General features: G+C 40.8%; 1 protein-coding gene across 1 annotated transcript in view; it reads right to left on the minus strand.

Annotated features, from left to right (window-relative positions):
- Window positions 1–4,178: 4,178 nt before the first annotated feature.
- Window positions 4,179–23,988, minus strand: part of NWD2 (NACHT and WD repeat domain containing 2) — a gene marked incomplete at both ends in the record, with an annotated part of 118,382 nt that continues 98,572 nt past the window's right edge. The window contains 4 exons of the mRNA XM_084233596.1: window positions 4,179–8,108; window positions 10,753–11,342; window positions 14,299–14,443; window positions 16,905–17,108. Coding sequence (XP_084089722.1) covers window positions 4,179–8,108; window positions 10,753–11,342; window positions 14,299–14,443; window positions 16,905–17,108 — 4,869 coding nt within the window. The remainder of the gene's footprint in view (window positions 8,109–10,752; window positions 11,343–14,298; window positions 14,444–16,904; window positions 17,109–23,988) is intronic.

Below are 23,988 nucleotides of genomic sequence, written 5' to 3' on the forward strand. Positions count from 1 at the left end.
CTAAATCAAATTCTTCTTTCCATCTCAGGCTATTGCATAGTCTCTACTGAGCTCCCAAATTCTGGTCTCTTCCAATTCGAATCCGTCTGACACTTGTACCACCTAAGTTATTCTAAAATACTATTCCAACCAGAGACCATTCCCATTCTCAAAAATTCTTTATTTCTCATTCATTACACAGTAAAATCTAAAATGCCAAAATAGCATTTGAAGTCTTCGAAAATGTATTTCAGCTCTCCCTGTTTTTGCATAGATTCCTTCACCCAAAATCACTTTCTGATTTTCTAGCAATTGCATCCTAATATATCTTTCAAGCTTCACCTGTCACCTCCTCTTGGCCATCCTTTTTGATTCCCAAAGTTCATTGCTCCTCTGAGTGTATCACCAGCACTTGTTTTTCACTCCTATAACAGCCTCTTATCACAGTCTGTATTATGTCTAATTCAGTTATGCTTCCTTTAAATTGTTAGGATTCTGGAGGGCAGGAGCTGTGCCTGGCCAATTACCAAGTCATCGAGCGTAACACATAATGCCTTGAACTTAGCAGGCATGCAGTATCAGTTGCGTTCTTGGATGTAGGACAGAAGATAGTTAAAAAACAAACTGTATTTGTGAAATGCTTTTATGCAAATATGATAATCAGCTCCTTTACATTTTATCCAAGAACCAAAAGACAAGAGAATTTAACCTAAAGGATTTAGATTGGACTCCTCAGCATGGGTGATGGTTTGCAATGGGGGTAACTTTATACAGAAGTCAGTCTCAGTCACAGCATTTTTTTTTCTTAACATATTTTAAGATATTTTTTTCTTAACACCTTATTTTAAGTTTCTCTGAGAATGATGGTTTCAAGAGATACTAAAACCAGATACAATGTTTTACCTGATTACTTCTTAGTTAAGCTCTCCATTGCTGTCTTGTTTATTTTTTTTTTAATTTTTATTTTGATGTGTGCAGGGAGTCTTAGATTCAAGAGACAAGAAATGGTGGGAAAATGTACATGAAGAAGTTCCTTGGTTCTGCACTCTCACCTGGAGGGAATTTATGAGGACAATGCCTTAGTTAGCACTCCCCAACACCCACCCATCCCAGAGTACTATCCTTGTACTTATACATAGAATTGTTTCCCATCTGTTTTGTTGTTATGATGATAAAAGCCTAGAAGGTACAAGCTGTTTTATTTACCTATGTGTTGCTAGCAAAATATGTATTTGCAGGATGGATACATCAACTGTTTCCTTATACCAGTGACTTTGAGTCTAGCCTGGTCTCTATTCTGCAAGTTAGACTGTATCTCATAAGTCATTATTGGTAAGTGCCTGTGGGATAATCAACACTGTAATTTTTATGTGCTTTGAGAAAGAAGAAAAAGATATTGATGGTGCATGCAATCCTACTCAGCTGTTCCTGGACCTTTGCTTCTAGCTTTCCTCATCTGTAAGTCTGAATAGTACCTAGCTCATAACATTGTGGTGAGGATTCCATAAAGGTTGGAAAAGGGTGCCTCCCGGTGTACAGTAAGCACTCAGCAGCATCAAGAATTATTATAGGGCCTCCCTGGTGGCGCAGGCAGTTGAGCTCTGCGTTGTGAAGCTGTCTGCAGCCTCTGCAGCGAGGGTTCGATCCCAGCCGGCTGCCGGGGAGAATCCCACATGGCCAGGCAGACCTCTCCTGTCTCGCCCGCTGCTCCCCTCAGCAGTGTACTTCGGTCACTCTGCCTGTTCTGTTCCCCACTCTGTTTCTGGTGAAGCCTCTCACCCTCCCATGCATCTGGCCTGTACCCCAGTTCTTGTATAAAAATAAATAAATCTTTAAAAAAAAAGAATTATTACACCATCTGTCACAGTTCGGGAGGTGGGGGTGGTGGAAAGCAAACATCACACAAATCTAAGTAGTTTATCTTTTATTCATACAAACAATACATCCACAAGACTGTACATTGCTTTAAGACTGCATAATTGTCTAGTGTAACAACTCTGTAACAAAATTTAACTAAATGTAACATTTATGAAAATATAAATCTCTGATTGGGTAATTCTTCCCAACAATACAAAGTTTACATAAAAACATTCAATATGAGCTATCAGTTGCAAACAATTTAGGAAAAAATCATTCAAGTCACTTGTTAAATTCTATTGGCTTTTACATAGAACATTCACACACTACATTTAATTCATCTAGGCATTTAATTCTTAGAAATGTGTGGCATGGAGATTCCACTGATAATGACAGGAATAAGAATGGGTTGCCTCTGAAGAGTTGACAAAGCATTGACTCGTACGATCAACTTTAGCTGATCTGTAGTGGCCTGGGCCAGGAGGAATTTAGTGGAAAAGTCTTTCATCATGGAGTACAGTGTTTTTACATTTGAATTATATCTTTGAATGCTTCCATGTCAAACTGTATCTAAAGTATAATTAACATGGATTTCCTATGAGTGAGATCAGTTTCTCCCATTAGCATCACCAATTCCAATTAAAAGGTTGTATTTTTTCTCACATTGCTCCTCCATGTCCCTACAAAGGCTATAGCAGATGCTATCACTACCTTTATTTTGTAATTTACAAAAACAGTACACTGGGGAGGATAAAGATCTATCTATGGATTTGTGATGGGTTCATGGCAGAGCTGGACCAAAAGCAAATCATTTCCTTGTTCATTATTTTGCCTACTCAAGTCACGACTGCCACTTTCAAATAAAGCCAAACTAACCACTACTGACAACCTTTGGAGAGTTATCCAATGACTTGCCATATGGAGGATACAGAAGGAAGAAGATCACTTTTCTTTCTCAGGATGTAATATTTTTTTTTAATAGGCGAAGTAGTTTTAAAAAAATGGTTACTACCATTTCATAGCTTCTGCTTTGAAACAGATAAGACCGTAAGAGGCTCCAAAGAGTCTTTAACCAGGAACTGTAACAGAGACAGAAGCATACGGACAGTGTATAGAAGTAAGAAAGTGATTACAAACGGGGACGGTAAAGAACCTTTGGACACCCTTAAGATTTATGGAATATTTTAGCACAAAGACAGGCATATTTAGTTTGTCCCAGAGTATTTGGTCAGCTATCTGCGTTTTGCACAGGAAAGAGGACAAATGAGAGTAAGGCAAATGTCATCAGTATTTCTTAGATGGCATCTCAAGAAAGCTTTCTTTCTATTAAGATTTACTGAAGGAATTTTGGAATAATTTATGCTTCCATACCACTGACTGAATAGCACAGACTTCTGTTAGTACAATGATGGAAATGAACAGGTGTTTTGACCAAAATTGTAATGCCCTTTCTGTAATTATTCTTTACACCAGCACAAATAGGCATTTTGGAAAGACATGAATAGATTATGGTTTTTTATTAAATGTGTTCTTTTGCAGCCCAGGAAATAGTGTAGAAATCATACGTTCTGTTATACAGAAAACCTTGCATGCAATTGTCACACTGGATGTTAATGAAGACTGACTGTGTGTTCAGTAGCCCTAAGATGGGGGTAGGTAGTCCTTGGCCCAGTCCAGTGCATGGCCTCACATTTCATGTCCTTTCTCTTGGGAAACCAGGAGGACATCTGGGCATTTTTGTCACATTATTATGCACCTTTAGACCTTCAATGTGCAGACTGGGTTTACACAGTTGTCAGGATTGTAAAATGTAAGAAGAGATTAAGGCTGTGTTTACTTATGGCCACACAATCATCTGAAGTCAAGCAGCTCTTTGTGTTCACAATTTCAATAGAATTAATTCCAGTCCAAACGGTCTGAACATAACTCTAGCCATGCTTCCCTGATCCAATGGGATGAGTTATGTTGCTTCTTCCCACACAGCTAATATTAAAACTATCCTTTTACTTCCAGGTGAAGTAACTACCTAAATACAGTTTCTAGAAATTCCCAGTCAAGACTTCATTACCAGATAAACTTCAACAAAAAGACCAAACTCAAAACTAGTTTCACATTTCTGTACATTTTATGAGCAAGCATGTCAATAATTAACATCAGAACTCCAACAGCTTTCCTGTCTTTTAAGAAATAGTTTATCATTTGGGATACAGATGTGTCTCTGTGTGTGTGTGTGTGTGTGTGTGTGTGTTGTTTGTGTGCGTGCGCGCGCGCGCGCACGCGTGTGCGTATGTCCATGTGTTTTCATTGAGCCCACAATGATGTTCAGGTGGATAAATATTTTGTCAATTGTCAGGGGCGTAGCTGTGGCTCCTGGACTCTAGGGCCGAGCACATTCGGTCATAGCAAGAATTGTGTTTCTTGGAGGGCGCAGCTTCACTGGGCTCAGTGGAGTCACTTACTGTGATAGGACTATCTCTTGCAAAGACCTCCGTGGACTCCCTCCATAAACAGTCCACAGACACTTTAAAATTATAACTACTGCACTTTGGCCTGGATGACTGTGTCGCATTGTTGAAAATTTGTCTGCTGTTTGAGGTGGCGATTTTAATTTTCAGTGCAGCATCTACACGGTCCACCACTGTGTATATCCCTATACTCCCATCATCAAAGCCCACAATGATGTTCAGGTGCCTCTGTGAGAGAGCCAGAAAAGTTGGTGTTTTATAAAGGGAACAAGCACCGATATTTTTGCCATCGGCCAGTCTCATGACAATTAAACTAGATGTGACTCCATTTTCATCCTCTTCTCCGTTCCGGAAGCAAATGTACACCAGGTAGCGACCATCTCGAGACAGCCTCTGCCGCCAGATGACCCCAGAGGCATGGACTACCCGTAATTTACCACTGTGTAAGTCCAGCACGTTGATATTTTCATCTCCCCTGGATATAATGCCAAGCTTTCCATTGGGAGAAATTTCAAAATCCTCTAGATTTTTCAAGAAGTTGCTTGGAAGCTGCACACGGCGACAGATGACTTCATCTGTCAGACTCCAGATATTCACTGTCTCAGCCGACGTGATAAACACGATGATGTCAGGACAGTCAGGGATCAGTTTGAAATTCACGATGGTGGTGCCATCTTCACAGCAAAATTTCTTGGTGATGCTTCCTGTCCAAAGGCTGACTGCCAGCACTTTGCTTTTGGTCATTCCCACCACGAAGGTATTTGCAGAGGTGATGAAGGCGTTCTGCAAAGTGGTCAGAATGTTGCAGACCCGGTGGCCAGTGGCCAGTCTCCAAACCCTGGAGGCATTTTCCTCACAGAGAGAGACCACAAACTGGTCGTTGTGTGTGATCAGCAGCTGAGATATTCTCTGCCCATTAATTCGGAAGAGGTTTTCACCGCTGTTGGTGTGCCAGACGTACTGGCTGCTTTTGTCATCTGATGTCACCATTATGTCTCCAGAGGATGTCAGCACACAGTGCTCGACTATCCCTTCATGCTTAAATACCGCTTCGATGAACCCACTGCTGAAGTTCCATTTATGAACGCAATCAGAGCCATCGAGGGAGTAAATGATTTCCCCTCTGGCGGGTAACACCAGACTCTGGATGGGTTTTCCAGTCTTATCTATGTTGGACATGGCTGTGATGATATCGATGTCCCAGATAGAAAGAACACCACTGGTTGATAAAGACAGGAGCATATTGTGGTGACTGGATCTCACCAACTTAACTATGGAACCTGAGATTTCCTGTAAACTTGCCATACATTGTCCTGTGTCCCGTCTCCAAAAAAACACGGCTGAGGTATTTTCCATGGTGGCGATGATGCAGTCTCCATTTTTGGACAGCACGGCAGATATAAAGCGTTCATTGTGCTTAGCTCTGAACTTTTCAGCCACCTTCCACAGCCCAGTGTCCAGGAGCTCGATGCCAAGGGCTTTACAGATCAGAATGGCACTTTGGTCCTCTGAAAGTTCAATGCTGACCACCTCACTGTCTTCTCTGCGGCAGTCGAAGTCATCCGTCAGCTGGGGGCTGGCTATGTCCTCGGTATTCCAAACAGAGAGACTTCCCTCACTGTCTACCATCACCATTTCTTGAGCTGTGTCCAAGATGAGAAGAAACTTCACAAAACCCCCTGAAAATTCGGATGTCACCGTACATATCTTTTCTCCACTCCCCAAGTGGAATATGGTGGTGGTGTTCAGGTACTGGCCACAGAAAGCATACGCGCCATCCAGAGAGCACTGGACACAGGTCACTTCATACCAGCAGTGGAACTGGTAAAGGGGCCATCCGTACAGCAGGTCAATGACAGTGACGTCTTTGCTGGCTTCCAGCCAGGCCAGGGCGTGGTTGACAGACAGTGTAAACCCATTGATGTAGGTGGAGCTGCTTCCATGCTTGGTTCCTTTGATTTCCACTTCGGATAGGAGACAAGAATTGACATTGTCATAAATCAACAAGGTGTTATTTGTCGTAGCCACTACAAGATACTTTTCGTCACTGCTGAGTTTCATGCCCAGGATGACAGACTGGGCTGTGGTGATTTGCCTGAGTAGTTGACGGGTTTCCACATCCCATGTGCTGATGGAGCCGTTTTCTAAAGCAGTGAGAACAGTACTGGGGTTACAGGTGGGCAGAATCTCAGTGACGTGCAGGTGGCTAGATGACAAGGGAAGGCGCTCTGGGCTGTACGTGACGTCCATGGATGAATGTAATGGCACGATAGAGCAATATTTGGGCCCGTCTTTGTCACATTCTAAAAGAAGATGCCTCAGTTTGGGCAGCGAACTCACAACGGGCAGCAGTCTTTGCTGAAGCTCTGCCGAAAGAGAGCCAGGAAATTCAATGACCTTGTTTTTGATGCTGCGGAGGGTGCTCCCCAGGAACTTCAGCTCCTTCTCTTGCGAGTAGTTGTAAGCCAGCTCGATGTCTGAGATTACCTTGTCGAACTGGCCAATTTTGATCATGGTGTAAAGCCAGCTGAAGTTCATGATGATGCCATAAAGCAGGTCATCAGTTTTCCCACACCTGGTCAGGTGATGCAAGAGCTCAGACATTTTCCGATGATTGACGAAAAAGATATCAGGCTCCAGGGGATTACACTGGAATACCCAGGGCTGGTCTGGAGACTGCCTGTCAAAGGAAGCCTGTTCCATGAAATGCTTTTCTTCATCAAGCAAGCTTCTGTTCTCCAAGTCCAGACATCCATTCAAGAAGGGGTCTTCAAGACAGAAAGCTTTCCTCCGACCACCCGACCAGACACCCAGAAAATAGTCTGCCAGGATGGTGTGCATTTCACGCAGGGCTTTCTCATCCTGCAGATACAACTTCTGGGCTATAAGATGCAGGTGTCTGTTGGCCCAAACCAGCAGCGTGACATTCTTCACATGTCTTTCTATTAAGTATCCACTGAGCCCCTCCTTGAGCCTTGCCATGTACAAATAAGGTACTCTCAGGGGGTTGCTGGGCCTGGCGTGCTCATGGAGCTCATTCATAACACTGTTGTCTAGGGCTAGCACGTCCTCCAGTTCCATTTCACTTAAGCCCATTTTGGCCATGGTGATGTAACCAAGAGCCCTGGACACCAGTTTCTGACCACACTTCTTCTCCAAGGACCAGAAGAGCTGCTCTATGCTTTCATGAACAGTGACACAGAGGGACGATTCATCCACGTCTTTGTGAGATCGCCAGTGTCTCACCTCCCTGAAGGTCAGGTTCACAAACATCGGTAGTGTGCACTTGGAGAATGCATTGTTTACATAAATCTGCTGGCCCGAGGTGACCTTCCTTTTGACCCGCAGCAGCTGGTGTTTGAGCACCTGGCTGCACATCTTCCTGTCCCGGGGAATCAACTCGATGTAGTTGTCTTCCTCATGGATAAGGCACCTGAGTTTCTGCAGGATTCCATATTTGTTGGGCAGTGTGGAGAGGACTATCCGAACGCAGCGGGGAAGGTGAGCCGGGAGCCACCAGAGCTTCCTGGCCTCATCGTTCTCTGAGAGTTGTTCCAGAGAGTCGAATATTATTACTAGAGGTCTCTGCAATGAAGACTCGTTCAAAAGGTTTATAAATAAGTCACGGAGGTCATGGATCTTCTTAGGGTAGCTCTGAACCAGACACCGGTAGTTAACTGCCAATTGTTCGCATACACTTAGAAGGAGGGTCCTGAGGTCAGTGCTCATGTCTGTGGTCCCTAGAAATCTCACCACGATGACGGGGTCTGATTCTGGCCCTGTGTCTTCCTGTAGCCAGCCATAAGCCTGAAACATAAAGGCTGCATTTAGAATGGTAATCAATATTCACATGGTGGGATACAATAACATTTCCTCTTCCAGAGTTAGGCTCCTGATAACCCTGACCATGTAGATAATTACCTGGAGCTAGGAAATGGAAGACCCAAGTCAAAGAGCTGTCATGAAGTTCACGCATTAAAATCTACAGGTGAGACCCTCAGCATCATCCTACTAAAGGTAATAAAGTTTTGGATACTATTTTTTGACCACCAGGTTGCTTATCCCACGTGACTGTGCCCCCAGGCATGCGAGGGATGTGGCATTGCAGCAGTAACTGAGTCAAGTTCAACAACTCTACCCTCTGGCCATCTTGCCCCTTCTTCCTCCCCAAGGATAAAATCCTGAGCATGAGTGTGAAATTGCACATGTGTTTTCTCATTTGATTTCAGTTCCCACGTGACCCTCACAGTGTTACTATCTTGCAAATTTGCAATAATTCTGTAGTTTGAAAGGTCACTTACAAATTGTTCAGAGACACACACATGTGCACACACGTATGTACACAGACACTTTTCATTTCGATGCAATGTGGCTCCTAAATGTAAGCCTGCTATTTCATCTGGTGTTCAACTAAGGGAAGAGTTGTATCTTCTAACACAAGTAGAAATAGCAGCGGCTGGACTTGGCACATTAAGTAGCGCTAAGCTGGCTTTTCCAAGGACTTACTAAGGGTAAGTTTGATGTGCCTGACTTTTTGACAGTGAGCTTACTTTGGGACTTAATCCCCACATAAGGTGCAACACAGCTTGCACCTATGCTTGTCTTCAGGATGACCAGCATGTGACAGATTAATTGTTCCTGAAGTTGAAGAAAGCTGTTAGTAAGACAATAATCAAAAGAAGAATAACACAGAGATTCTGCGGTAACACTGGCTAATATAGCCATTATACTTTGATATCAAGTATGACAGGAGATTAAATGTGGAACTAGTTTAGTTCAACTTAGACAGAGGTGTGAGGACAAAGGACCTAACAGGACAGAGTGAGTTTCCATCATGCAGAAGACAATCATGCAGGAATTAAAAGGAAGTTGTGAAAACCAGTTTTGCTACTTTTAGTGGACAACCCACCTTTTTCCTAGTAAAGAGATTCCAGAGACCAAGAAAAAAGTTGGAGATTAGGGTATGTGTCTGTCACCACCCTGCTCCCCAATGGCAGGGCTGAAAGATACCTTCCCCTCACTGCTAGCCCAGGAAAAGGATGACAATGGAGCACTTACAAGGTGTCCCTAAGGGCTCAGGGCACAAGGCCATCTGGTGTCTGGTGACATCTGAGAAATATGGAAGTAGAGTGAGGCTGGTTACTTCTCTGATGGAGGAGTGATGAAGACCTATATTCCAGAACTGGTTAAAACAGCATGCCTAGAGTTTCTCATGGAAAATACAACCCCCCCCTTGTAATCCCAAACCTGAGTGTATTCTGTGTACCAGAGGCAGAAAGCAGACAAGAGTGAGCTGACAAGGGTCTTTGTATTTTTCCCCAGGTCCTGTCTAGGGAGTCTGCAAGGCTGTGAAGAAAATTTTGGCAGAAAGATCCTAGCAGTGTGTTGCTGGATGTCTAGGAGCTAAGGATGTGCCAGCTAGAAAAGAGATGCGCCCCTGTGTCTAGGGAACTGTAGCAGAGAGGAGCTCATCAAGGACAGGCAGGATGCAAGAGGAAAAGGACCTTTAGGAAACCATGAAAAGGTCTCAGAAGAGACAGGAGGCAACTTAAAATACCTGCCCAAGGCTGCAGAGTGCAGAGCCCAGCTCAGAACAGTACTGATCATGTCAGAACTTTCTGGCCATCTTATCTTCCTACATCCCTTAAACGGCAACTCTGCAGGGGTCATGCATGTGGTTGGGGATGGGGGTGGCGGGAAGAAGAGCAATGTGAAATGAAGAAAAAAAGGAGAAAGATGTGGCCATCCTTATTTCCCACGGGAGTGCCTTGCTTACGGTAGCTCCCGTCTGGGGGAAAGAAATGTGGACTGAAGTTTAATTGTCATCTTTAGACTCAACACCTTCATTGTGGAAATGAGACTGATTTAGTGTCCAGAAGTGGTTGGAGGGTCTGTCTTTGCTGAGAAGGGTAAGTTGTGAGATCTTCACTAGCTTCCATCCAAATGGGAACTAGGGGGCCTCCCTGGTGGTGCAAGGAGTTAAGCACAGCACTGTGAAGCTGTTCGCAGCCTCTGCAGCACAAGTTTGACCCACATGGTGCAGCAGACCTCTCCTGTCTCGCCCACTGCTCCCCTCAGCAGTGTATTTCAGTAGATCTGCCTGTTCTGTTCCCCACTGTGTCTCTAGTGACTCCTCTCACCCCCCACACCTGTGGCCTGTACCCCAGTTCTTGTATGCATAAATAAATAAATCTTTAAAAAAGGGAACTAGCTCCACAACATGACTTTGAACAGAGAAAATTAAGTCCTTCTATAACTGCACCCCATGTGTCTTATTCTTTCAATATCACTGTTGTCTCAGCCAAAGGGAAACACTAAAATATCCATTCCAAAAAGTCTAATTATAATTCAAAGAGTAAACACAGAAAATGGAAATGAATTTGATCAACTTATCTTTTCCCTAAAGTAAAAGTTTTTACAAATACATGTAAGAAAAAGAAAAGACTGTTACCTTCTTTGCTACTTCAGCAAGCAAAAGGGTCTTCCCAGTGCATGGTCCACCGTATATAACAAGAGGGTTGATGTGTCCAGTTTTGCTCGGAAGAATGTATTTATGCACTATGTTTAGAGATTCGCATTTGTACTCATAGAAGGAAGCATATGTTTTACATAATGACGAATGCTGAAGGATCTCGTCGTAGAGTGTATCAGTTTCCGTGTCAAAATTCTGCTGTACTGTTGCCTGAATTATATCAATCATGTCCTCATAAAACTGTTTACCGAGTCCTTCTATGTAATGATTTTCTATTTCTTGGGAATAGCCCAATTTCATGTCACAATGAGTAACTGATGTGTATACTCTCAGATTAGATGAAGCAACAATAGTAGGAATAAATTCATCCCTGAGTTTTATCAGCTTCTCTTGGGCTTCTGGGTCCCGAATAATCCTTGGTTCTGTTCCGGTTATATCCATGTATTTTCCCATCTCTGGGATTTTCACAAATCGCTCAATGTTAGCAATTTTCCGAATGTAGCACACACACTTCTTTAGGAATGCTGGAGTCTGTTTTCCTAGAGCAAAGTCAAACTCATCCTCTATAGCTGAAAGAAGACACGACAAAAAGGTTTACTACCTAGAACAAAGAAGCAATGTACCCACACTCCCAGGCCTTCACGCTCAGTTACTTGTGGTAGATTGTTTTGCTGATAGTATGTAAAAAGTTGTCCGTAGAATAATTTCTTAGCTTCTTCATTTCCTCTTTGTATTTTCCTAAGCAGCCTTGAACCCAGAACAATGAGCTTTTTTTTTTTTACTTTGATTTTTCTTTTTTTTTTTAATAATAAATTTTATTTTTATATTCCCCATACAATTGCAGCCCCCCCCATTCTGACCCCAATCCCTCCCCTCCCGCCCCCGCCCCCCTAAAAGTGTCTCTGGTTCATAGTTTTTTGTTGATTTTGATTTTCACTTTCTTATAGTTATTCATTTTCTTGTTCCCTTATTTAAGTTTTCTAGATTCCTGCTATGAGTGAGACCATCCGCTATTTTTTTTTTTTATAATAAATTTTATTGTTATATTCCCCATACAATTGCAGCCCCCCCATTCTGACCCCAATCCCTCCCCTCCCGCCCCCGCCCCCCTAAAAGTGTCTCTGGTTCATAGTTTTTTGTTGATTTTGATTTTCACTTTCTTATAGTTATTCATTTTCCTGGTCCCTTATTTAAGTTTTCTAGAATCCAGGAATCTAGAATCTACAGAACAATGAGTTTTAAGTAAATTACCTCATTTCCTCCCCACTCAGACCCCAGAGGCTGAGCATAAGCATAATAAAGAAAGCAGGGCCTCCCTGAAGGCACAAGGGTTTAAGTTGTAGTGCTATGAAGCTATCCGCAGTCACTGCAGCAGGAGTTGATCTCCGGCCAGGGAGCTAACCCACATGGCACAGCAGACCTCTCCTGTCTCGCCCGCTGCTCCCCTCAGCAGTATATTTCAGTAGATTCACCTGTTCCTCGTCCCCATTCTGTCTCTGGTGAATCCTCTCACCCTCCCCTCCCCACTCCTCTGGCCTGCACCCCAGCTCTTGTATGCATAAATAAAAAATAAAAATAAATCTTTTAAAAAAAGAAGCAAGCAAACTGAGTTTATAATGATTCTATAAGTGTCTGCTTAGATTCCCTGTGAGACTCCAATAGTTCTGAGAGTGACAGTGAGTGATGAGCAGGCCCAGTCAGGGCCAGGAGAGAATGAGGAGGGAGAAGCAGACATCTACTTTGTTTTTTCCTTGTCAGTCCTTTACCATGTGACTCCTTTACCATGGGACTTCCAATACATGGAAATGCAAATATAAAATCATTTTTAAAATAAAACATAATCATGGTGAGATTATTGAGCAATCTGAGTTATCCATTCACTGTTAAATTCCATTCTACCATAAGAGCAGACACAGAAAAATTACTTAGTAACTTGATGTCTTCAAAGATAAGCTGGAATATGGCTTACGATACATATGCTGATACACAAGAAGACATGTACATGAATTGAGGCTCTGTAAGAACATGTATGACTGGATCAACAGTTAAAAAATATGGCTGGTACATGATTTTAGGGGAGAAAAATAAAAATAAAGAACAAAGCAATTTTTAGGGCAAGCAGTCTTTTGAAAGTGATTGTTCCACATATTTTTCTTCCCTACCTGTGGTCCTTCATTTAGTTATTAAAAATGTTAAAAAAATATTTGATTACTTTTACCCTGAAATGTTTGCCCCTGGAAACTATAACTGACATACTCCTTCAAGGTATATGGCTTTTTCTGCAACTTCTAAAATAAAGCCTTCTTTCTAGAGTTGAGAAAGGGCAGCAAAAAAGTCTCTGCCACTAGCTGGGGTGATTTTTATTTTCAGGTTAAATTAGATCCTACCAGCAACAACAAATGTTGGCAAGGATGTGGAGAAAAAGGAACTCTCCTGCACTGCTGGTGGGAGTGCAAACTGGTCCAACCACTATGGAGAGCTGTGTAGAGATTTCTGGATCCACTAAACATAGAGCTTCCATATGATCCAGCAATTCTACTCCTAGGAATTTAACCAAAGGACACAGAAACATCAATTCCAAAGAACACCTGCACCCCTATGTTTATAGCAGCACTATTTACAATAGCTAAGTTTTGGAAACAGCCCAAATGCCCAAAAATAGATGACTGGATCAAGAAGATGTGGTACATATATACCATGGAATATTACTCAGCATTCAAAAAAGATAAACACATGCAGTTTGCAGCAACATGGATGGCGCTGGAAGGGATCATGCTCAGCGAAATAAGCCAGAAAGAAAAAGAAAAATACTGGATGGTCTCACTCATAGCAGGAATCTAGAAAACTTAAATAAGGGACCAGGAAAATGAATAACTATAAGAAAGTGAAAATCAAAATCAAGAAACACCTATGAACCAGAGACACTCTATGGGTGGTGGGGTGGGGGAGGAGAGGGATTGGGGTCAAAATAAGGGGATTGCAATTGTATGGGGAATATAAAAATAAAATTTATTTTAAAAAATAAATTAGATCCTACCACTCCCTTTATTTTTATTTGAAAATTCCAACGGCTTCCCATCTTACCTGGAATAAGACATAAGGTTGCTATGGTCTGTGTCTGCCTTCGGACCTCAGCTCTCCCCCCGTGGGGCTGGCTACCTTCTTCCTGTTCCCCGGGATAGGCACAGAGCAGGTGCTCCGTACATTTTTGTGGAGTAAGTGAGTAGATGTGTGAATTAACAGCTCAGCTGAGAAACACTGACAGAGTCTGGTCTACCATATCCAGCCTTCTATGACTTCTTAAATTACACTTTCTGGAGAAGTCCTCAAGTTAAGTAAAGGCTTCTCTATGAGCTAAGAACAAAAAAAAAAAAACCTGCCTCTTTAGGAGACGGAAACATTTAGAAAAATGCCATTTTACCAGGCAGTAAATGAAATTAAATTTGCAAAACTGTAAAAGGGAAGCAGCAAATGTACCCTTCATTTACCTACTCCTTAGAGTACTGAGGGTGAGTGAAGTATTACCTGAGAACAGGTACCTCTTAGCTTGACTGTGTTTCATTTTTCCCTTTTCATGTAACAGTTTTACAGAAGCCTTAAATATCTTCTTGATCTCATCTGATATCTCTTGCCAGTTCTTTTCATTCTCAGCATTGGCAGAAGACTGCATCTATGGAAATGTAAAAGTGAGATATTAGTATATTTTTAAAGATTTATTTTTATTTGTGCATATAAGAACTGTGGTGTAGGCCAGAGGTATGGGGGTGGTGAGAGAATTCACAAGAGACAGAGTATGGAGCACAAGAGGTGGATCTAGTGAAATACACTGCTGAGGGGAGCAGTGGGTGAGATAGGAGAAGTCTGCTGTGCCATATGTGGGTTAGCTCCCTGGCCTGGTATTGAACTCAGGTTATTGAACTGATAGCATGATAGCTCCCTAGGTCAAGATCCTAGTCTTAAAATCATTAAAGAAGTTCAACCTTTAAGGGCAAGAAAACTATGATTATTTGAAGGACTACTATGTGCCAGTGCTATAAGTGCTTAATAGAGCAGTGTTTTATTTAACCGTATAACCCTGAAAGTTAGAAATTATATCCATGTTATACGTGAACTTGACCAAGTTATACAAGGGTGTGAATCAAACAGGATTTGTGTGTTGGGCTTTCTTATATTTCTTTTATTCCCTGCATTTCACTCAAGTGATATAAATGTAAGAAAATCATGTCTTCATTATCTTCTAAAGAGGAGAGAAAGTTAAAGGCAGGGAGGCCTGCCTACCAAGGAAGTAATATTTATAGAAGCTTGATGATAATCTTTTTCATACACTCATTTAACAACACATGCAGAATAATTTAAATTTCCCTAGAGGATAATAGAAACAAATTTGCTTAGAGGATCATAGGGAGGAACAATTAAAGTCAATTAAATAGTAATACAGAGCAAGTGCTCCCAAGATACTTGGTTTCTTAAATTGTGATGTTAAGAAAATTTTTTTATTGAAACAAGATCATGTTTTTTGATATCTATGTTTACCACTTACTACATTTACTACCTGCATATATAACTGGGAGTGATTTGGGGGTACTCCAAATGCCTCTTTTTTGAAGCAATATTTTTGCAGATGATTACTTTAAATAATGTATATGGTAGGGGAGAAAAATCAAGGATTCTACTATAATTTCATGGTACATGCAGAAAATATTTTTTAAATTTAATTTTATTATTATTTTTTAAAAGATTTATTTATTTATTTATACATGAACCGGGGTACAGGCCAGATGCGCGGGAGAAGATTCACCACAGAGCGGGAAACAGAACAGGCAGACTAGCGAAATACACTGCTGAGGGGAGCAGCAGGCGAGACAAGAGAGGTCTGCTGTGCCATGTGGGATTCTCGCCGGCCAGTTGGCCGGGATCGAACCGGCGCTGCAGATGCTGTGGACAGCTTCACAGTGCATTGCTCAACCGCCTGCGCCACCAGGGGAGGACCGCAGAAACACTTTATGCTAAATATGAGAATGATAACTATACCAGGTCCTTAACTAGAAGAAGTATCTTGACCCTGAGCTCGCCTCCTCTTGCTGCCTGTGTACTGAATGTATCATGGATGTTCTCATTGGAAGAGGGTGGTATCTAAACCTCGGTTTCCATTTCTCTAAACATTCTATTCAATGAATAGCGCCCCCCATTTTCTCTTCCTGTTTCATTTAATTTCAGGGGACACTCAGATACATTTGGGGACCAATTTAAGGAGGAGACAACAATGTTTCCATAACACTTATGCATGAATCCACCTCACTTCAAGATTCTACATAAGACACTGAATTCACATGAATTATGTGAAATTTTAGAGGAAAAAATTAAAAAAGAGTGAGACTAAAAAAATGGCATGTTTTTAAAAGCTTTCAAAAATAACAAAGGACCGTTGAACTTGAAAACTCAATGCATAGACAGGGTGGACGTGGCTGAAGACAAAAATGGTGAAATGGAAAATATCTGAAGTGTTCTGGAAATAAGTACAGAGATAAGGAAATTGTTCATGTGAATCAGAGTTAAGAGGTATAGAAGATAGAGATGTCACATGTAAGTCTAAATAAAGAGCAAAAAGGAAAGAACAGAAGGGATAGAGGTGAGCTTATCTGATGAGAGGATCGCTGGGAATGTTCCAGAACTGGTAAAATACATGAATTCACAAACATAGGAGCATAACATATAACAATCATTATAAATTAACAGACATATAATAGTAAAATGGGAAAATAATCATCTTTGCAGATAAGCAAACACTAAGTTTAGTAGACCACGGTTTATGGAACTTATTGAAAATATACTTCAGGAAGGAGGAGCAAATAACCCAGATGGAAAGAGTCTGAGTTGCCAAGAAAAAGAAAAGGTGAATCAAAAATGGAAGGTATTTTAGCTTTAGATTTAGTTTTTAAAAATAAATGTAGAGCTCAGAGCTTAGTAACTTGCTGTGCCTTCTTTTTGTGGACAAAACCACTCTGGGATGCCAGAAGTAGTTTACACTTGATCTTCACTTGCTCTTTGTCAGAAATAGTTTAAAGTAATCTTTGCAAGTAGTAGTTTAAAGTAGTGGACAGATAGGTACTTTGGAGAGAGAAGTAACTTACTGCATTTTTATTGCTTTTCAGCAGTTCTGACTTGGGTCTGAGGTAATAAGCTGCTGGCACCGAGTTCTCATCTCGACAGTACCACTCTTCCAGTAATTTGGTCTCCAGCTTTGCCTCGATGGCAGCATCCAAAATCATTTCAAACTCCGAGGCTTCAACTTCTCCAGGGATTCGGATGTTTCCGTATTTTTCACCTAACAGTCCCTGTGTATCAATAAGAAGGCTCAGTTTAGTGTATCATCAAGAAAGTGCAGCTTAATTGTCATATCACGTGGCTTCTCACTAAATATGAATGACAGACAGAATGTTCCATGCATTTTCTCTTTTAATCACAGCAAATACTTTTTTTTGCCATGAATTATCTCATAAGTAAAATTAGATCAGTTATATTGTAATTATAATAAATTCATCTATTGAGAATTGAGTTTACATAGCAGAGAAATTTAAATTACAAAATTTTGCAGCAAATTTATTTTGCAAAGTTTACATGATACAACAAAAGTTGCTCTACTAAGATTTTTTTGTTCATTTATGACAAAGAAAAATAACACACAGGGCCCTGTGACATAGCAATCATGTAAGCTTTCAAATAGAAAAAAATGTTTTGTAAAGCGCTTATAGCATGATTCTAAGTCCTGGATTTACACAGCTACAAATGAAACAAGTTTGAAATCACTGTACAGCTGCTATTAACTGTAACAATTAGTAATATAAGCAAGATATCATTTTATCCCTAAAACTTGGCAAAGAAAGACATGTGCTCATTGTTAAATGAAGGTGTTAGAAAATATCTAAATAGTGCTGATGAATGTGTAATTGATCCAATATTTCTTTCAAGGATATTCTGGCAATCTGTATTAAAGTCCTTAAAATATAATTTTTGACCTGGCAATTTTTCTTCTTTAATAGGAAAGAGTTGACAAGGCAACATAAATCTTTAGCAAATGGGAACAGTTATATATACAATTTAATATAATAAATATAATATATAAAATGGCATCTCTATTTAAAGGATGTACCAAGTATGTTCCAGAACTGTATTGACAAAGAAAGGTGTTTATAATATACTATTAGGTGAGAAGGTAACTTACAGCAGCATGTGTAAAATAATTCTGATGTGTTATATATCAGCATCACTATATATCAGAACATATTTATGAGAGAGATGGCTATGTATACATGCATAAGAAAGATGTCCTAAGAATATACAGCAAGGTTATCAATGGCTATCTTTGTGTGGGAGCTCTAAATTTACTTTGTTTTTATGGCTTTTTTATTAAAAACCCTTTCTCCAACACATTTGTACTACTTTGTAGTGAGAACAATGACAGAGGAGACTCTTTGTAAGGGCAGCCAGTCTGGTGATTCACCCATTCCTCTTGGCTAGTTCTGAGTAAGGATGGTCAGCATGCTCAGTCAGGATCATCTACTGTAGGGAATGAGGTCTTAGGGCTGGGATGAGGCATTCAGCAAACCCACATGTGCAAGGAAAGAAAGAGGACTTCTAAGCAGTAGCCACTGGGGAATTAAAAAAAAAAAGGTAGTAGAATCTAGACAAGGCTAGAGGATGTGGTGGGCAGGGAGCTATTTTTTTTTTTTTAAAGATTTATTTATTTATTTATACAAGCACTGGGTACAGTCAGAAGCACGGGAGGGTGAGAGAATTCACCAGAGCCAGAGGGGAGAGCAGAGCAGGCAGAAGGACCGAAGTACACTGCTGAGGGGAGCAGCGGGCGGCAGGTGAGGTCTGCGCGCCATGTGGGACCCTCCTCCAGTGGCCGGGGAGCAGCCGGGGATCGAACCGGTGCCGCAGAGGCTGCGGGCAGCTTCGCAACCCAGCGCTCAACCGCTCTGCCACTGGGGAGGCCCAGGGAGCTATTTTTTAATATGAGATTTAGTATTCAAAGTTCTCTAGCAATGAAGCTCAGGGATGTTTTGGCACAGCTACTAAGCTCCACACCAAGAGTGGCTAGTTTTGGGGCATGAAGCAGAGTGGAAGGGAGGTAGGAGGGAGAGTATCATGATTAGTGAAACAAGATCATGTCCTAGATGTCTCAAGATGATCCTCCTCATCACACACTAGCGATTAACTGTTGGTTCTTTATCTTCTTTCTGCTTTAAATCAGGCTGGACCCTCAGTTTAGGGTAAGGTCAACTCTATGGATCACATTCTAAAATGTGCTCCCTGGATTATCTTTACACACATCCCCAGGGTGCTTGTTAAAACGCAGGTTCCAAGTTCCCTTCTCAAACCAAAAGAACACTGTGGTTGAGGGGCCCAGGAATCTGCATTTTAAAACAAGGTTATAAAATAAACCTGGAATTTAAGGACCACTACTATAGGCAGTACATATGGGGTCTCATGAGTAATGGTTATGAAGCACCGAAGAGGCAGAATGGGAAACACAGTTCATTACAAAAATCGAAGGCTATTTAAAGATAATTATTTATTAGAGTTGAACAGCTGGCATCAAATACTATAATTATGCAATCAATGCAGTAAGGTAAAATGTTCCTCAGAGTAGAGATTATTAAAGAAGAAAAAAATATCCTGATCCAATTCAAATAAATATATATCGAGCGCCTATTATATATAAAGTGGTAATATGAAATTTCAGAAAAGTAATAATGTATTATAGGCTTAAAGTTACTTATTGGATTGTTCTCCCCAAATCTTTTCCTTCTATTGATTCTTCCCTTGAGTGGAAAGCTCATAAATCATGAAGCAGTTACTTTTCATGAATCCAAGACAGGGTCTTGGCTCAGTCTTATCTTGCTATTTGAGAAATAGCAAAAAAGGAAAGAGCGAAAGAGAAGTTTGTTACCATATTTTTTATTTTTTTAAGAATTTTTTTTTTTTCAAAGATTTATTTATTTATTTATATAAGCACTGGGTACAGTCAGAAGCACGGGAGGGTGAGAGAATTCACCAGAGCCAGAGGGGAGAGCAGAGCAGGCAGAAGGACCGAAGTACACTGCTGAGGGGAGCAGCGGGCGGCAGGAGAGGTCTGCGCACCATGTGGGACCCTCCTCCAGTGGCCGGGGAGCAGCCGGGGATCGTACCGGCGCTGCAGAAGCTGCTGGCAGCTTTGCAACCCAGCGCTCAACCACTGTGCCACCGGGGAGGCCCTGTTACCACATTTTTTAAAAAAAGATTTATTTATTCATGCATACAAGAACCAGGGTACAGGCCAGATGTGTGAGAAGGTGAGAGGATTCACCAGAGACAGAGTGGGGAGCAGAACAGGCAGACTGACTGAAATACACTGCTGAGGGGAGCAGCAGGCCAGGCAGGGGAAGACTGCCATGCCATGTGGGTATCTCTCTGGCTGGCTGGGATTGAACCTGTGCTTCAGAGGCTGCAGACAGCTTCACAGCGCTGCGCTCAATCGCCTGCACCACCAGGGAGGCCCTGCTACCACATTTTTCAGGAGACTTGATGTGGTTCTATGTGGTTCTAGTTCTGAGGTAACAAAGTATGTTTTCATCTACCAGGGCCAGAGAGAGTCAATTTAGAGAGTCAGTCCAACTCAGCTGCAGAGTCCAGTTTGTGTGGTCAATGAATCAGAGCAGGGTAGAGATACAGAACCAAGTCTAAGGGGCTGGCCGTGAGTGGAGGAGTGGCAAGCCATGATACACTGTGGGTTCTCAATCAGACTGTAACCATCAGTGACCCCAGGGCAGCTACAGAAATTGTGAACGAGAAGGCATCCTTCTCTGTGAAATTGTAGCAGGATATTTACTCCTGCCAGTGGAGGAGAAATATTTTCCATGCCAGTGCTCAAGAAGTTGATTTTTTGCTTAGTTAAATCCACATTCCCAGTGTGTAGAAGAAATCCAGTGGAGAGTTGAGGAACTACGTTTGGATTTTGTATTACAGTCCATGTGTATTATTTACGCCATTGATTAATCTCTGTGTAACCCTTCTGGATGCAATGCATATGTCTGAACTAAGTTCTAACTTTTTTCTGAGATGTTTAAACACTCTGTTAATATACACATGAACATACGGGATTTCAACCATCTGTAGAAATCCATAATTACCTTTTCCACCCACCTAATCAAAAGTGAAAATATTTAAATTGACCCTAGGCAGGAAGCAACAAACCATCAAGTGCCTAAACACAATCTGGGGCTTAAGTCTAAATGGCTGGAAAATCTAAGAAAATGTTTTAATAACTTAACTGTTGTTTCTGCATGTAAAATTCCAGCATAGAAAGAAATACTTCAAGACGCTTTGGATTAGATAGAGCCCTGTGGCAAAGCACTGTAAATCTATTAAATGACACTGAATTATTCACTGGAAAATGGTTCATTTTTATGTTTTATGGATTTCGCCTCAAATTTTTTTAAAGAAAAAGTGAACTACTGAGTGAACTGGGAACTTCAACACATAAAAGGACTCTTTCTGCCCCCCCCCCAAAAAAAATGACTTCTTTTTCCTCTTTATATGTGACAATTTCTCTATATGCCATTGCTTTGAAGGGCTCAGAAATAACATTTTCATCCTCAACTGAATTTTCTCTGCCATGGGGTAAACCCTGACTCCCTGTCTTTCTCCTTGCTCTTTGTGAGCAGTTAGTTCTGCCTAGATTTGCAACTGAAAATGCTTGGGATCTGTGCTTGAAGGTTTGTAGTTTTTATTGTAGCAAACAGAACAGGGCTCCTTTGAGGTAGCCCTGAAGGTACAGGTGAGCTCTTTATGCAATTCTAGCCACCTCTGCCTGCTGATATGTACATTTTGACTCCTGTGAGAAGCTTGGGACCCACTATCTGCCATCTATTCCTTGCAGTTTTTCAATTCCACTGTACATGTTAAGCAGTGTCAGAATTAACCTCTTCCCCTGTGGGAAATAATTTTATTGACAAGAGTATGGTCCTGAAGGGCAGCTCCTTTTGTCCTTAGTATTACAAGTCCATTCATTGCCAACAGATATTTTTTAAATAAAAGGAACATTGCAGATGAAGTTGAATTCCCTTTGATGTGCAAAGACAGGCTGATTCCCTACTTCTTTTCAAGATGTGCATATTATAAATTTGTCATATACCCTTTTGGTCTCTTTATATTTTATATATACAAATATACATATGTGGGCTATTAAACATTTTATATACATCCTATGTGGGACATATTCTATACCTTTTTTCATTTTGTTTTTTGTGATGGCTCTTAATAAATTTAGATGCCATTCACTACCTTGACCGTTATCACAGCATTGTAAATTACTGCTTCCCCATTAAAGCTGAGAAATCAGAGGATCAGAGAGGTTAAGTAACTTGTTTAAGATCCAACTACTGGTTAAAGAGGGAGCTGGGGTCTTCACCCAGGTCTCTCTTACTTTGAAGTCCACGCTTTTTCTACTTTGCTTCCTTCAGGGAGACATCTGAACAGCCAGCTTATCCTTTCAGACATTGTTAGAACTCTGAAAATTATTTTTTGTTGAAGTAACATTAAATTGTTTTAGGTGCTCCTAGTTGAGTGTATACACATATGTATACACTACATTAAGTTCACTGCTGAAAGTTCACTTTGAAAAAAATTTCAATAGGAAAAAATACCTGAATTTTCATTTCATCCTGATACCTGCCTACAGTGAAACTTTTGTTGATGACAGTATTTAACAACACAGGCTACATGCTGTGTGATCCCAGGCAAGTTACTCAACCTCTGCATGCTCCTGTTTCCTTATCTGTTCATTGCAGATTACAAGAGTGCCAGTGTCAGTGGGTGGTCATTTGGATAAGAGATTAAATAAATAAAGAAATTAGAATGGTAACAGACAGATAGATAAAGGTTAACATTTTAATTTTGGATGAATTAGTCTATCACTGTATTATGCATTGAGCTATTCTTTTATCCATTTTCCCTTAGTCAGTATGTGAACTGTCATTTCTCCTGCTGTCTCTTCCTTTATTAGATCTAATGTGGAATAAGAAACCAGACAACCATCTTTTAGAGAATTACATGTTAAATAAGTCTGAATGGCATCTGAAGTGATAAGAGGCTACAGTATAGTTTTGCTACTGCTACTTCTGGAACAAAAAGGTAATTTATATTTCTAAGCATCAGGTTTTTTATTTGAGGCGTTGAAGCCACTGAAAGGCTAATCTCTAGACAAGAAAGATGTAATTCTCTATAGTGTGAAGAGCTCTTATATTGACTATGGTCAAAAACTTTTTATCAAGAAAACTTTCAGATACCCCAAAGTACAGAGACAACCATAATAAGTCCCCAGATATCTATTAATCCAGTTTCTACAACTACTAATATTTTAGTAGTTTTGAATCATTCATCCTTAGGATTCCTGTCGTTTTGCCAAAACAACAAAACCTAAACAATATTAAAATATTTGAGTATGCATCTGTGACTTAAAAATCTTCTAGTCATGTTGTTATTATGCTCAAAAGAATTAAGTGCAATTTCTTAACCTGAGTTCATATTTAAAAATCCCCAGTTGCTTCAAAAATTTTTTTTGCAAGCTTTGCACATTGTCAGTATCATAGCCAATGAGGTTTATCTGAGGTGTAATGATTGTTTTTTTTTTATGTTTTGGCAGTTTTGTTTTGTTTTTTTTTTTAAATTAAGATCCAGATAAAGTCCATACATTGCATTGGTTCGCATGCCTTTTAAGTTAATTTTATTCTATAACATAGCTACTCTTTCTCATGGAACTCACTGGTTGAATAAGTAAGGTATTTATCCTGTACCTGAATTAGCATCATTGGCAACTCCTAGAAACATGCTAGAAATGCAAATCCTCTTTTCAGGTCCCACCTAGTCCTACTGAAACAGAAACTCTGGGTGTGGCTCAGCCATTGGGTTTTAACAAGCTCCCAGGGTCTTGATGGATACCCTTTTATCTATGCACAGAAGACTTGGCTGACTGCCCTCTCTTCGCCATTTATCTTTAATTCATTTAGCTTCCATATTTCCTATAAATTGACAATTAGATTTACAGCCTTGATTGTATTCAGGCTCTATCTTTGGTTATTTTTAGGCAACAACACTTCATGGATAAAGCACCCTCCTGGTGCACCCATCCTGAGCCGTGCAGGTCTGCTCCACTGGGCGCTGGGAACACTG

This window comes from Talpa europaea (assembly GCF_964194135.1).
Source record: "Talpa europaea genome assembly, chromosome: 5".
NCBI lineage: Eukaryota > Metazoa > Chordata > Mammalia > Eulipotyphla > Talpidae > Talpa > Talpa europaea.